This window comes from Bombina bombina, chromosome 2 (genome assembly GCF_027579735.1).
Source record: "Bombina bombina isolate aBomBom1 chromosome 2, aBomBom1.pri, whole genome shotgun sequence".
NCBI lineage: Eukaryota > Metazoa > Chordata > Amphibia > Anura > Bombinatoridae > Bombina > Bombina bombina.
The window spans coordinates 1,419,726,967-1,419,743,262 of record NC_069500.1 but is presented as its reverse complement, the minus strand read 5'-3'; the positions used below and the strand labels follow the sequence as shown (position 1 = coordinate 1,419,743,262).

The window sequence follows — 16,296 nt, the reverse complement described above, 5'->3', positions numbered from 1 at the left end:
ACCAGGTCTATAGTGAAAATTGCTCAGTGCTACCCCAGAGAGCTTGCAGTTGCCTCTCCATCTCACTGTAGAACCTTGTGTGAATAAATATTACAATGCTATTTCCTCATGGAGCAGATATTGTGTATCCTCCTTCTGAATGCTCATTTATTTCTGCAGTTGATGAAGGCTGTGAATGAAGAATGCCCAGACATCACCCGAGTCTACAGCATTGGGAAGAGTTACCTGGGCCTGAAAATGTACGTCATGGAAATATCCGACAACCCAGGAGAGCATGAACTTGGTGAGGGGAGAAAAATTAGACATGGGGCATTCCAAAGACAGTCATTTTTTTATCATAGGTGGTAATAACGTTTCTTATATACTGTAAAATTAAAAACTACCCTTTAGATTTACTTTATTAAAAATATAGGCCCCATTTTAATTTGTGATGCATATAAGCAAAACAATATAATAACATTTTGCAGCCAATATTTTAAACCTAAGTATTTATTTTCCATAACAAATAACTCTTTGTTCAAAAAGTTAACTTGAACATAGAGTTTGTTTATGAACACATTTCATCTGGTCCAAAAGAGTATTCCTCTATCTAGACATTTAGCTCCACAAATCTTATGAATACCAAAGGTGTAACACATGAGGGCTTAGACTACCACTCCCAGTATTCTGGGTTAAAATCCAGTATGCAAATGTTTTTTTTAACCTCTTTTTTTCATTAATCTACTCTAGGATGACATATTAGTAATGTTTTTTATGTAGTGGATTACCTTGAAACATTAGTAAATGTATCTATCTATTGCTTAAAGGGACATTATACACTAGTTTTGCTTATTTTTAAATAACATTGCTCTGATTTTCAGACTCCTAACCAAGCCCCAAAGTTTTAGGAGAATACTGACGTATACCTACTCCAGCTTGCTTATGTTCGTGTAAAGGGTCTTTTCAGATGCAAAGGAAGGGGAGGGGGAGTGTCTGCTATTTCCTAATGCAGTGGGTGTTCCAGTAACCTTTTAAACAGAGCTAAACTGGAAGCTTATAAGTAAGTTTTTAAACGGTTTTATACTGAATTTTTATATTAGAATCTGTGCATCTTATTTTTTATAGTAGTCTGTTACATGCAGTTATAGGAAAATTAGTGTATACTGTCCCTTTAAAGGACCACTCAATGCAGTAGAATTGAATAATTAATAAGCGCATAATAAAAAGACAATGCAAAAACACCTGCTCTGAATTTCAAATAGGCAGTAGATTTTTTTTCTCACGTTCCAGGCCCCCTGTATCACGTATAAATAATTTTCTGAGCAGTGTCAGAGAGAAGGGGTAAGGTAACTCCTCGAGAAGCTGTGTAACTGCAGAAGGCAGTGCCTAGTACTGATATAAAGTATTAAAGTAAGGAGGAAAGATATAAGTACGGTACTGGCACACTTGTTATAGTAACGTGAGAAATTACCAAACATAGGGGAGGGGTGAGAGGGAAAGGCGACCTAAATACAGTAAATCAAATGTAACTTTTAATGTAACTTTTAATTATAGTGATTAAAAGCAAGAAGACTCAATAAAATCATAAAAAGACAAACAAATGCATGCCCCCGGTTAAATGACTGACAACACTCAGAACAATTATATTAGTATCCAACCAAATGATTCAATATCTCAGATTAGCACAAGTGGGTGGTTATCCACATTGCACAGTGTGCTTGAGTCAAATAGATCTCTAGCTCACTATTAGCCACATAGGGGCATATTTATCAATCTCCATATGGAGCTTGATGCCCCATGTTTCTGCACCGCTGCTCCATAACCTGTCCGCCTGCTCTGAGGCGGCAGACATACACCGCCGCAAAATCAACCCAATCCAATACGATAGGGTTGATTGATACCCTCTGCTAGCGTCTGATTGGCTGCAAATCTGCAGGGGGGCGGTATTGCACCAGCAGTGCACAAGAACTGCTGGTGCAATGATAAATGCAGAGAGCGTATTCTGTCGGCATTTATCGATGTGCAGCAGACATAATCCGCAATATCGGATCATGTCCGCTCACATCATGATAAATAGGCTTAATCTGTCTCTCACAGCATCTGATCAATTGTTTACATCTGCTGGTATAACTGACTCTAAATTTAAGGTAGAAATATGGTAAATTTTTACTAAGTGCATAAGCACCAACATATTAACAAACAGAGGAGAGTACCTTTAATTTAGAGTCATTTATACCAGGAGATGTAAAACATCTCACCCCTCCCCTATTTTAGGTAAATTCTCACCTGTTAATATAACAAGTGTGCCATAACAGTACTTCTATCCTTTCTCCTGACTTTAATCCACTGTATCATGTGACAGACATCAGCCAATCACAGACTAGTATATGTATACCTGTGAGCTTGTGCACATGCTCAGTAGGATTTTGGAAAGTGTCTTAAAACACTGTTAAACACTGTTAAATCCAGCACAACCATTGGCTGCTCACTCACTAATGACCTATTTATAACTGACCCTAATTGGCCACAGCAGAGAAGGTAACACAAGTTACAACATGGCAGCTCCCAGTGTTTTATAGACACTAAAACTTTACACTTATTTTGTCACTTTTTAAACAACTAATGAAACTTTAAAAAATACATCTACATGTTAGTCATAGACTAATCTTTTCTTTGAATGCATCATTCTATCTAGCATGTGTGTAGTGTTTAATGTCCCTTTAAGAGTTTAATCCTCATTTACAGATCCATTCTGGGACTTAATAATCCTTATATTGTACACATTTTTTTTTTACTTGAAACAGTATGGCACTTAATGAGTATGACGGGCATCTTGGCTCAGGGAAGAGGTTAATAATAAGAATATGCTTATTCACTAACCTAACTCTCCTTTTTATTATATGATGGGAGTTTTATTTCATATAAGAACAATCATAAGGCTTCTGTAACTGAGAGTACTTAAAACAGGAAAGCCATTTTTTAAACATCTTACTTTTTTCACGCATTTTTGTTTTACTGAGTATTGCGCAGTTAATATTGAAGCTCGCTCATGTGACCCTCACTTCCGTTTTTACGGAGTGGAGCAGTTTAGATCGATAGCGATCTTTTACTTCTATGCAGATCTCCAGCTAGAAGTTTTATCGCAGCAATCCCTCAATATATAATCCAAAACTATCTTATTTCAGGATCGTTTAAGAGGAGAAGAAGCTCTACTAGGAGTTCCATTTTTTTCCTGCTAGTGGGGTGTTTCTCTTGGTAGTTAGGAGCCTCAGGCAATCTGAGGTGTTTTTTATTCCTAGCGAAATTAATGTTTCATTTCTCTCCCTTCCTGTATATTTATTTTGGTAAATAAAGAATTTTTCCTCTACTTATTGATTTTATTTGTACTAGTGGGACCTTTACTCCATAGCATGGACTCTGAACAGAATGAGTCCATCTCTATTGATAAATGTTTATTATGGATAGAGGCCCCAATTGTTCTTCCAATGCAATTTTGTTCCTCTTGTTTAGCTAAAACTTTACAATTTAAAGGGACAGTCTACACCAGAATATTTATTGTTTAAAAAGATAGATAACCCCTTTATTACCCATTCCCTAGTTTTGCATAACCAACAGTCATTTAAATACACTTTTTACCTCTGTGATTACCTTGTATCTAAGCCTCTGCAAACTGCCCCCTTATTTCAGTTCTTTTGACAGACATCCATTTTAGCCAATTAGAGCTGGCTCCCTGGAGCTCCACACAGTGTTATCAATATGACGCACATGAACTAACACCCTCTAGTGGTGAACATTTGTCAAAATGCCCTGAGAGAAGAGGCGGCCTTCAAGGGTTTAGAAATTAGCATATGAACCTCCTAGGTTTAGCTTTCAACTAAGAATACCAATAGAACAAAGCAAATTTGATGACAAAAGTAAATTGGAAAATTGTTTCAAATTACATTCTCTATCGGAATCATAAAATTTATTTTGGTCTAGACTGTCCCTTTAAAGATAAATTACTACCTTCTGAGCCAACTGTCTCTCAGGATAATGCTGTGCGTGACATGCCTCAGCTTTCTCCTCAAACGTCCCAAGCCTTAGTTATTTCTCATACTTTGCCTTCTGTGTCCTCTCATCCACCTGGGGGTGTTTATTTACCTGGGGATTTTGCCGCTCTGGTTCCCTCTGCAGTAACAGCAGCTTTGTAAGCTTTCTCTTCATTGGGTAAGCGCAAGAGAAAATCTAAATATTTGCCTAATACTAAGGCCTCTGACTCTAGGACTGCATTAGCCACTCTTGCTCAGTTGTCTGATGAGGTGAATACTTCAGTAGCTTCTGAAGGTGAGATCTTAGATTCTGACACTTTAGCAGAAAAATCTTCTGAAACTGAGGTTAATTTTAGATTTAAGCTTGAACACCTCTGGTTATTATTGAAGTAGGTTCTAGCTACATTAGATGACTCTGAACCTTTGGTTGCGGTCAACCCCACAAAGTCTTCTTAATTTGATAGAGTTTATGATTCCCCATCTTCTAAAGAGGTTTTCCTTTCCCAAGTAAGATGTCTGAAATTAATGGTCAGGAATGGGATAAGCCAGGGGTTCCTTTTTTCCCCTTCCCCTGTTTTTAAGAAAATGTTTCCTGTTGATGACAGGATAGCTGTTCTTTTAAAGACCCAATGGACAAGAAGCTAGAGGCTTACTTTAAAAAGATGCATATTCATCAAGGGTTACAGTGGCAACCAGCAGCGAGTATTGCTACAGTTGCGGGAGCTGCATCTTATAGGTGTGATGCATTGTCTGATCTTATTACAGAGGAACCTACAGTAGGAGAGATCCAAGATAGGATCGAAGCTCTCAAATTAGCCAATACCTTCATCTGTGATGTCAATATGCTGATAATTTGTCTGGGAGCAAAGATGTCTAACTTCACAGTACTAGCCCACAGGGCTCTGTGGTTAATAGAAACAATCAGTAACACTAAGGGTGTGTTACTACTAGGGGGCGCACAGGACCCTATATGATTACTATGTAAATAGGCTAAGAGAGAAGAGAACAAGAAATTACATGTGATAACTATAATAAAATATACTATACGAAATAATGTAAACAAATAAGAAACAATTCTTATAAATATGGGACTATGAGAAACATAGGATACAACACAAATAATAGCAAATACAATAATAAGAAATTCCTGAAAGGTTCTTATCTGGAAATGCTGTCTTCTTCTGCAATGTTATATAGATGGTAAATGTCCCAATTGGGGTGGGAATAGTCCCAAATGATGAATGTGATCAAATACCAGGATGATCAATGATCAGGAACACAGATGATGACTGGAGTCAGCTGCTTTGTCAGGGAAATCAGGATCTAAGAGCAAGTTTTCTCTGTGAAAAAATCACAAAAAGACAAAGGCGCCTCCTGGTGTAATACAGTTGGTGAAAGAGATTTGTTAGGTTATCAAAAAGGTACTCACAAGTGGAGCAGCACCCAATTGTGCTAAATCAAACAGACTGGGATCTCACAGTGTCCCAGCTCACTGACACTGCAAGGAAACTGGTTTCTCCAACGTCTTGCCGGACTGACAGAGCTCAGACTCTCACAAAGAGGTTTACATAAAACCAAATTTTATTAATAAATTGAGAGATCCCAGTCTGTTTGATTTAGCACAATTGGGTGCTGCTCCACTTGTGAGTACCTTTTTGATAACCTAACAAATCTCTTTCACCAACTGTATTACACCAGGAGGCGCCTTTGTCTTTTTGTGATTGTTTCACAGAGAAAACTTGCTCTGTGGTTAATATCTTGGTCGACTGATGTCTCTTCTAAGGCAAAGCTTTTGGCTTTACCTTACAAGGGAAAGACTCTGTTTGGGCCTGATCTGGCAGAGATAATTTCAGAGATTACAGGGGTAAAGGGATTTTTAAGACTCAAGACAACAAGAATAGACCTAGAGGTTGTCAGGCTTCTAATTTTCATTCCTTTCGTAACTTTAAGGGACAAAAGCCATCCTTTTCCTCTTCAAAACCAGATCAAACCAGATATTCTTGGAAATACAACCAGTCCTGGAGAAAGGGAAAACAGAACAAGAAGCCTTCCGCTGACTCTAAATCCGCATGAAGTTTCCTCCCCCGATTCCAGTGTGGATCAGGTGGGGGAAAAGGCATTCTCTGTTTCTTCAAGCCTGGATATGCGATGTCCAAGACCTTTGGGCAGTGGATATAGTATCCCATGGTTACAGAATGGGATTCAAGTCTTGCCCTCCAAGTGGCAGATTTCTCCTGTCAAGACTATCCTCAAACAAAATATAAAAAGGAGGACTTCTTAAACTGTGTAAAAGTTCTGTCCATCAAAAGGAAAACTATTCGTTCCATTCTTCCTTTGGTACAGTTTATGATGACCATAGACCTGAAGGACGCATACCTTCATGTTCCCATTCACAGGCAACACCATCAGTATCTGAGGTATGCCTTTCTGGACAAGCACTTCCAATTTGTTGCACTTCCATTTGGCCACAGCTCCCCTAATTTTCACAAAGGTTATGGGGGCGTTATTGGCAGTGATCAGATCCCAGGGAATTGCTGTGGCACCTTATCTAGACGACATCTTGGTTGAGGCGCCATCTTGTCAACTAGCCCATACTCCTACAGAGATGGTGTTGCCTTTTCTATGTTCCCATGGGTGGAAGGTGAATTTGGAAAAAAAAACAATTTTACATTTTTCCATCTACCAAGGTGTGTTTACTAGGGACTATAATAGATTCCCTGTCCATGAAGATTTTCCTGACGTAGGTCAGAAAAAACAAAATTCTTGCTTCCTGCCTTTTTCTCCAGTCTGCTTTCTGTCCATCTGTGGCTCAATGCATGGAGATGATTGGTCTGATGGTGGCTTCCATGTACATCATTCCGTTTGCTTGGTTCCAACTGCGACCGTTGCAGCTTTGTATGCTTCATTAATGGAACGGAGATCATTCTGACTTATCTCAGAGGATAAATCTGGACCCTCTAACAAGAGACTATCTCTCATGGTGGGTGTCGCAGGAACATCTGTCTTGGGGCACTTGCTTTCTGAGACCTTCCTGGAAAAATGTGACTACGGACGCTGTTTGGGGACCTCTGAAGGCTCAGGGCCTGTGGTCTTGGGAAGAGTCCTCTCTTCCCATAAACATCTTTGAGTTGAGAGCTATCTACAATGCCCTATCAGTGTGGCTTCAAATGTTGTTGGTCCGGTTTATAAGATTCCAATCAGACAACATCACCTCAGTGGCTTACCAACCACCAGGGAGGGACTCTGAGCTTCTTAGCCATGAAGGAGGTGACCCGCATTCTACAGTGGGCGGAAGTCCACGATTGTCTTCTCTCTGCCATCCACATCCTTGAGCAGACAGGCCTTTCATCCCGGGGACTGGGCTCCCCATCCAGAGGTGTTCTCTCAAATATCCCTCAAGTGGGGGGTTCCAGAGTTGGATCTGATGGTGTCCCGCCAAACCCCAAGGTTCCAAAGTACAGTTCAAGGTCAAGAGATCATCAGGCCATTCTGATAGATGCTCTAGCAGTTCATTGGAGGTTTTCTCTAGCTTATCTGTTCCCTTCGTTTGCTCTCCTTCCACGAGTCATTGTTCGTATCAAACAGGGAAGAGCATCAGTCATACTAAAAGCTCCTGCATGGCCTCGCAGGATCTGGTTTGTGGATCTAGTGAGGATATCATCACTACCTCCTTGGAGGTTACCTAAGAGGAAAGACCTTCTACTTCAGGGTCCTTTCCTCCATCCAAATCTAGATTCTCTTAAGCTAACTGCTTGGAGATTGAACGCCTAGTTCTGTCTAAACATGTTTTTTCTGAAGCGGTCATTAAAAATCATTCAGGCTCGAAAACCGGTTACTCACAGAATTTACCATAAGATATGACGTAAATATCTTTCTTGGTGTGAATCTAAAGGGTTCTCCTGGAGCTGGGTGAGGATTCCCTGGATTTTGTCTTTTCTTCAGGATGAACTGGATAAGGGTTTAAAGAGTCAGATTTCTGCATTATCTATCCTTTTGCACAAAGGTCTGGCAGACATACCAGATGTTCAAGCCTTTCTACAGGCCCTGGTTATAATCAGGCCTGTGTTTAAACCTGTTGCTCCCCTGTGGAGCCTTAATTTAGTTCTCAAAGTTTTGCAGCAGGCTCCGTTTGAGCCTATGCATATGGTTGATATAAAACCGTTATCCTGGAAAGTTTTGTTTCTTGCTGCCATTTCCTCTGCTCGCAGAGTATCTGAGCTTTCAGCTCTGCAGTGTGATTCCCCCTACCTTATTTTTCATGCTGATAAGGTAGTCCTTCGTACTAAATTTGGGTTCCTCCCTAAGGTGGTATTGGATCGAAACATTAATCAGTAAATTGTTGTTCCTTCTCTTTGTCCTAATACTTATTTTCATAAGGAATGTCTTTTGCATAACTTGGATGTTGTGTGGGCTCTAAAGTTTTACTTACAAGCTACTAAAGATTTTTGTCAATCTTCTACCCTATTTGTTGTTTTCTCTGGAAAGCGTAAGGGTCAGAAGGACACCTACTTCTCAGTCCCTATGGTTGAGAAGTTTGACTCATTTGGCTTATGAGACAGCTAGACAGCAGCCCTCTGAGAGAATTATGGCTCATTCCACTAGGGCTGTCTCCTCTTCTTGGGCTTTCAAAAATGAAGCTTCTGTGGAACAGATTTCCAAGGCATCAACATGGTCTTCTCTGCATACTTTTTCCAAATTCTACAAATTTGATACTTTTGCCTCGGCTGAGGCTTCTTTTGGGAGAAAGGTTCTTCAAGTGGTGGTGCCTTCTATTTAGTTCCTCCTGCCTTTTTCCTCCTCCCTGTTCATTCCGTGTCCTCTAGCTTGGGTATTGGTTCCCACTAGTAATTGGAATGACGTAGTGGACTCTCCATGTCATAGAAAAGAAAACAAAATGTATGCTTATCTGATAAATGTATTTATTTCCGGACATGGAGAATCCACGACCCCGCCCTCTTTTTATTATTAATTCAGCTTTTTTTTTTATAAACCTCAGGCACTTTTTCAACCTTGTGTTTTCTTCCTTTCCATTTCCTTTGACTGAATGACTGGGGGTTATGGGTAAGGCAGTTACACTTAACAGCTTTGCTGGGGTGCTCTTTGCCTCCTCCTGCTGGCCAGGAGTTGAATATCCCACTAGTAATTGGAATGACGTTGTGGACTCTCCATGTCAGGAAATAAATAAATTTATCAGGTAAGTATAAATTTTGTTTTTACTTGAGTGTTGCTTTAATCTTACAGTTGGGTCAGTACACTTCTCTAAAACATAAAACAAAAAGAAACATAGAATTTGATGGTGGATAAGAATCAAAAGACCCACCAAGTCTACCCATATGACATGTCACTGTTTTCTTAGGATAGCCTTATATGTGTTCCAGGCATTTTTGTATTATTTTACAGTCTCTGGGGTAGATTTAACATGGTGCGGACAGGCATGATCTGCTATAGCGGATCATGTCCGCCACACATTGATAAATGCTGATAGCATACGCTGTCAGCATTTATCATTGCACCAGCAGTTCTTGTGAACTGCTGTGCAATACCGCCCCCCTGCAGATTCACTGCCAATCGGCCGCTAGCAGGGGTGTTAATCAACCCGATCGTATTCGATTGGGCTGATTGCTGTCTGCCACCTCAGAGGTGGCGTACAAGTTAAGGAGCAGCGGTCTTAGGACCACTGCTTCTTAACTTCCGCTTCAGGCGGAACTGAAGCGGAGTGGGTTGGAAGCAGCATCCACTGCTTCATAAATTGACCCCTTTATGTTTATCACCTCTATTGGAAGTTTATTCCATGAATCCACCAACCTTTCTTTAAAAAAAAAACAGCCTCCTTGCATTTCTCCTGAATCTGCTACCCTCTAACTTAATATTGGGACTCCTTGTTTTGATATTGCTTTTTTTTTGTCCACATTATTTAGTCCCTTAATATAAGATTCCCTGTGCCATTGTAATCCCAAACCCAGGTTAGTCAGAACTGTAACACTACTACAGAATTAAAAGCACTATTATAATGTAATAGTCATTCAAATGTAACTGTATCATCACTGTGATTACACTATAATATGTTGTGTAAAAATACACAACAATGAGACTGAATTATAGATATGAAGTTCAGATGGAAAATCTAGTTGTTAGTTGGTCACAGTGCAGAGAATATCCGTATTACCGGTACCAACTGCAAAACCAACACATATATATGGATAATGATCAACAGTACAGTAATGGCACTCTGTGGTTTTCAGTAACACACTATGTAGTTATGGTCACCACATATGGAAACTTGTAAATTTATATAGAAACTAATACTGTAGTATTGTTTTTGTATTTCCTACTAATCGTCATTGGCTGATAAGGACAATTGTCTCTGCTTTACTGGACATAGACATCTGACAAGAAAATAAATACATTTTAAAATACCTTCTTTTAGATGAAAGAAAAAGTTAGCTATAATATCCATTTATAATGGTAACATTTTAGAGAAATCAATACCAACAATTATATTATTAGCTCCTCACAGCATATAATAGTGTTCAGCTAAAGGCTTAGTAATAGGATGATGCTGTTATTTTTATTAGCTCCTCACAGCATATAATAGTGTTCAGCTAAAGGCTTAGTAATAGGATGATACTGTTATTTTTATTAGCTCCTCACAGCATATAATAGTGTTCAGCTAAAGGCTTAGTAATAGGATGATACTGTTATTTTTATTAGCTCCTCACAGCATATAATAGTGTTCAGCTAAAGGCTTAGTAATAGGATGATACTGTTATATTATTAGCTCCTCACAGCATATAATAGTGTTCAGCTAAAGGCTTAGTAATAGGATGATACTGTTATTTTTATTAGCTCCTTACAGCATATAATAGTGTTCAGCTAAAGGCTTAGTAATAGGATGATACTGTTATATTATTAGCTCCTCACAGCATATAATAGTGTTCAGCTAAAGGCTTAGTAATAGGATGATGCTGTTATTTTTATTAGCTCCTTACAGCATATAATAGTGTTCAGCTAAAGGCTTAGTAATAGGATGATACTGTTATTTTTATTAGCTCCTCACAGCATATAATAGTGTTCAGATAAAGGCTTAGTAATAGGATGATACTGTTATTTTTATTAGCTCCTCACAGCATATAATCGTGTTCAGCTAACGGCTTAGTAATAGGATGATACTGTTATTTTATTAGCTCCTCACAGCATATAATAGTGTTCAGCTAACGGCTTAGTAATAGGATGATGCTGTTATTTTTATTAGCTCCTCACAGCATATAATAGTGTTCAGCTAACGGCTTAGTAATAGGATGATACTGTTATTTTTATTAGCTCCTCACAGCATATAATAGTGTTCAGCTAACGGCTTAGTAATAGGATGATGCTGTTATTTTTATTAGCTCCTCACAGCATATAATCGTGTTCAGCTAACGGCTTAGTAATAGGATGATACTGTTATTTTTATTAGCTCCTCACAGCATATAATCGTGTTCAGCTAACGGCTTAGTAATAGGATGATACTGTTATTTTTATTAGCTCCTCACAGCATATAATCGTGTTCAGCTAACGGCTTAGTAATAGGATGATGCTGTTATTTTTATTAGCTCCTCACAGCATATAATCGTGTTCAGCTAACGGCTTAGTAATAGGATGATACTGTTATTTTTATTAGCTCCTCACAGCATATAATAGTGTTCAGCTAAAGGCTTAGTAATAGGATGATGCTGTTATTTTTATTAGCTCCTCACAGCATATAATAGTGTTCAGCTAACGGCTTAGTAATAGGATGATACTGTTATTTTTATTAGCTCCTCACAGCATATAATCGTGTTCAGCTAACGGCTTAGTAATAGGATGATACTGTTATTTTTATGTTAGACAACAAACTCCTGCAGATCTTTAGGTGACTGTAAAAATGTTTTTTTGTCCTTTGTTTCAGGAGAGCCCGAGTTCCGTTATGTAGCTGGGATGCACGGCAATGAGGTGGTGGGACGGGAACTTATGCTGAACCTAATGCAGTACTTGTGTCACGAGTACAAGAAAGGCAACCCACGTGTCACGAGACTGGTGACAGACACACGTATACATCTGCTGCCCTCAATGAATCCAGATGGATATGAGCAAGCCTACAAACTGGTACAATGCTGCTTAAAGGAACATGAAACCCAAAATGTTTCTTTCATGATTTAGATAGAACAGACAATTTGTTACAACTTTTCAGTTTACTTCTATTATCACATGTGCTTCATTCTGTTTGTATCATTTGTTGAAGGAGCAGCAATGCACTACTGGTTTCTAACTGAACACATCGGTGAGCCAATGACAATCGGTATATATATATGCAGCCACCAATCAACAGCTAGAACCTAGGTTCCTTGCTGCTCCTGAGCTTACCTAGATAAACTTTTTAGCTAAGGATTTCAAGAGAAGGAAGCACGTTATATAATAGAAGTAAATTGGAAAGTTGTTTAAAATTGTATTCTCTGTTTAAATTGTGAATGTCTAATCATGACTTTACTGCCCCTTTAATAGATAACAGTCACATACGCATCAAAGAAGGTCAAATGCTCTGCACAAAGAAGAACCTGATTCTATTTGTTTTTGTTTTTTTAAATACATAAACTCAAAGTGTTCAATATAAATATGTTAGGTATATTTATAATTTTATTTATTAACAAATATATATATATATATAAATAGAATAGTACAGTGGTGCTAAGTTATCTGCCCTCCAGCAAACATGGCCATAAGATTATCGGTGACACTAGTGACTTACAACTGCCATTTCCTCTATCACCAATCACGTATAACTATGTTTTAACCCCTCAGGGATCAGAGCTGTCCGGATGGGCCATTGGCCGTTGGACCTACCAAGGGATTGATCTGAACCATAACTTTGCGGATCTGAACACTCCTCTGTGGGAAGCTGAGGATAATGAAGAAGTCCCTCATAAGTTCCCAAATCATTATATCCCAATACCGGAGTACTACACCCTGCCCAATGTCACGGTAAGTTACTAGAGTCATGTGACCTCACTCGCTCACAGTTTTGATAGGCAGTAGAGCCTAAAGGGAAAAAAACTAAAAGTATTAATGTTTTTCTATGAAAAAAGTTTACTCAAAGCTGTTAAAGCCATACGGAAATGTATCTTATGCTTAAGGAGTGATCATTGGCCGATAAGCAGATCCCCCACTGCAATAATTTCACTTATTGACCAGCAATGGTCTTTATGTTATAATGCTGATCATGTAAAATATTCTGATGTTACAAAAATAAACTACACTAATCTGGCTACAAGAGCATCATGAGGCTACATAATGGGAGTTTAGTGACATCATGACATATACAGACAAAAACATATACAGACAAAAACAAAGCTGAAATGTCTTACGTTCAGAACACGCAGTAGGTTTTAAAAAAAAATGCTTCACTCAAAACTGTCATCCTTTATATACAACGTGCACTTCCTACTTGTGCGAATGCCTAGCAACCAATGAGTATTAAGAGGAAGAAACAACCAGCCAATAAAAATTAGTAGGAAGTGCCTAGCAGCCAACAGGCATCAGTAGGAAGTGTATATCAGCCTGTAAGCATCAATAGGAAGTGTATATCAGCCTGTAAACATCAGTAGGAAGTGTATATCAGCCTGTAAGCATCAGTAGGAAGTGTATATCAGCCTGTAAACATCAGTAGGAAGTGTATATCAGCCTGTAAGCATCAGTAGGAAGTGTATATCAGCCTGTAAGCATCACTAGGAAGTGTATATCAGCCTGTAAGCATCATTAGGAAGTGTATATCAGCCAACAGGCATCAGTAGGAAGTGTATATCAGCCTGTAAACATCAGTAGGAAGTGTATATCAGCCTGTAAACATCAGTAGGAAGTGTATATCAGCCTGTAAGCATCAGTAGGAAGTGTATATCAGCCTGTAAGCATCAATAGGAAGTGTATATCAGCCTGTAAACATCAGTAGGAAGTGTATATCAGCCTGTAAGCATCAGTAGGAAGTGTATATCAGCCTGTAAACAGCAGTAGGAAGTGTATATCAGCCTGTAAGCATCAGTAGGAAGTGTATATCAGCCTGTAAACATCAGTAGGAAGTGTCTATCAGCCTGTAAGCATCAATAGGAAGTGTATATCAGCCTGTAAACATCAGTAGGAAGTGTATATCAGCCTGTAAACCTCCATAGAAAGTGTAAATAAGCCAACAGGCATCAGTATAGAAGTGTATACCAGCCTGTAAACATCAGTAGGGAAGTGTATATCAGTCAACAGGCATCAGTAGGAAGTGTATATAATACTGTAAGCATCAGTAGGAAGTGTATATCAGCCAACAGGCATCTGTAGAAAGTGTATATCAGCCTGTAAGCATCACTAGGAAGTGCCTAGCAGCCAATAGGCATCAATAGGAAGTGTATATCAGCCTGTAAGCATCAGTAGGAAGTGTATATCAGCCTGTAATCATCACTAGGAAGTGTATATCAGCCTGTAAGCATCAGAAGGAAGTGTATTTCAGCCTGTAAGCATCACTAGGAAGTGTATATCAGCCAACAGGAATCAGTAGGAAGTGTATATCAGCCTGTAAGCATCAGAAGGAAGTGTATATCAGCCTGTAAGCATCAATAGGAAGTGTATATCAGCCTGTAAACATCAGTAGGAAGTGTATATCAGCCTGTAAACATCAGTAGGAAGTGTATATCAGCCTGTAAACATCAGTAGGAAGTGTATGTCAGCCTGTAAGCATTAGTAAGAATTGTATATCAGCCTATAAGCATCAGTAGGAAGTGTATATCAGCCTGTAAACATCAGTAGGAAGTATATATCAGCCTGTAAGCATCAGTGAGAAGTGCCTAGCAGCCAACAGGCATCAGTGGGAAGTGTATATCAGCCTGTAAGCATCAGTAATAAGAGTATATCAGCCTTTAAAGGGACAGTCAACACCAGAATTTTTGTTGTTTTAAAAGATAGATAATCCCTTAATTACCCATTCCCAAATGTTGCATAAACAACACAGTTATAATAATACGTTTTACCTCTGTAATTACCTTGTATCTAAGCCTCTGCAGACTGCCTCCTTATTTCAGTTGTTTTGACAGACTTGCATTTTAGCCAATCAGTGCTCACTCCTCTGTAAATTCATGTGCATGAGCTCAATTTTATCTGTATGAAACACATGAACTAATGCCCTCTAGTAGTAATAAACTGTAAAAATGCATTTAGATTAGAGGCGGCCTTTAAGGTCTAAGAAATTAGCATATGAACCTCCTAGGTTTAGCCTTTAACTAAGAATACCAAGAGAACACAGCAAAATTGGTTATAAAAGTAAATTGGTAAGCTGTTTAAAATTACATGGCCTTTTTGAATCGTGAAAGTTTTTTTTGGACTTGACTGTCCCTTTAAGCATCAGTAGTAAGGGTATATTAGCCTTTAAGCATCAGTATGAAGTGTATATCAGCCAACAGGCATCAGTAGGAAGTGTAAATCAGCCTGTAAACATCAGTAGGAAGTGTATATCAGCCAACAGGCATCAGTAGGTAGTGTATATCAGCCTGTAAGCATCAGTAGGAAGTGTATATCACCCTGTAAAGATCAGTAGGAAGTGTATATCAGCCAACAGGCATCAGTAGGAAGTGTATATCAGCCTGTAAACATCAGTAGGAAGTGTATATCAACCAACAGGCATCAGTAGGAAGTGTATATCAGCCTGTAAGCATCAGTAGGAAGTGTATATCAGCCAACAGGCATCAGTAGAAAGTGTATATCAGCCAACAGGCATCAGTAGGAAGTGTATATCAGCCTGTAAACATCGGTAGAAAGTGTATATCAGCCAACAGGCATCAGTAGAAAGTGTATATCAGCCAACAGGCATCAGTAGGAAGTGTATATCAGCCTGTAAGCATCAGTAGGAAGTGTATATCAGCCAACAGGCATTAGTAGGAAGTGTCTATCAGACAGTAAACATTAGTAGGTAGTGTCTATCAGACAGTAAACATTATTAGGTAGTGCCTATCATCCAGTAAACATTAGTAGGTAGTGTCTATCAGACAGTAAACATTAGTAGGTAGTGCCTATCATCCAGTAAACATTAGTAGGTAGTGCCTATCATCCAGTAAACATTAGTAGGTAGTGTCTATCAGACAGTAAACATTAGTAGGTAGTGTCTATCAGACAGTAAACATTAGTAGGTAGTGTCTATCAGACAGTAAACATTATTAGGTAGTGCCTATCATCCAGTAAACATTAGTAGGTAGTGTCTATCAGACAGTAAACATTAGTAGGTAGTGCCTATCATCCAGTAAAC

General features: G+C 38.8%; 1 protein-coding gene across 1 annotated transcript in view; it reads left to right on the top strand.

Annotated features, from left to right (window-relative positions):
* LOC128650434 (probable carboxypeptidase X1) overlaps window positions 1–16,296 on the top strand; it is a 306,253-nt gene that overhangs the window by 273,232 nt on the left and 16,725 nt on the right. Inside the window, exons 8-10 of the mRNA XM_053704376.1 lie at window positions 160–283; window positions 11,935–12,131; window positions 12,825–13,004. Coding sequence (XP_053560351.1) covers window positions 160–283; window positions 11,935–12,131; window positions 12,825–13,004 — 501 coding nt within the window. The remainder of the gene's footprint in view (window positions 1–159; window positions 284–11,934; window positions 12,132–12,824; window positions 13,005–16,296) is intronic.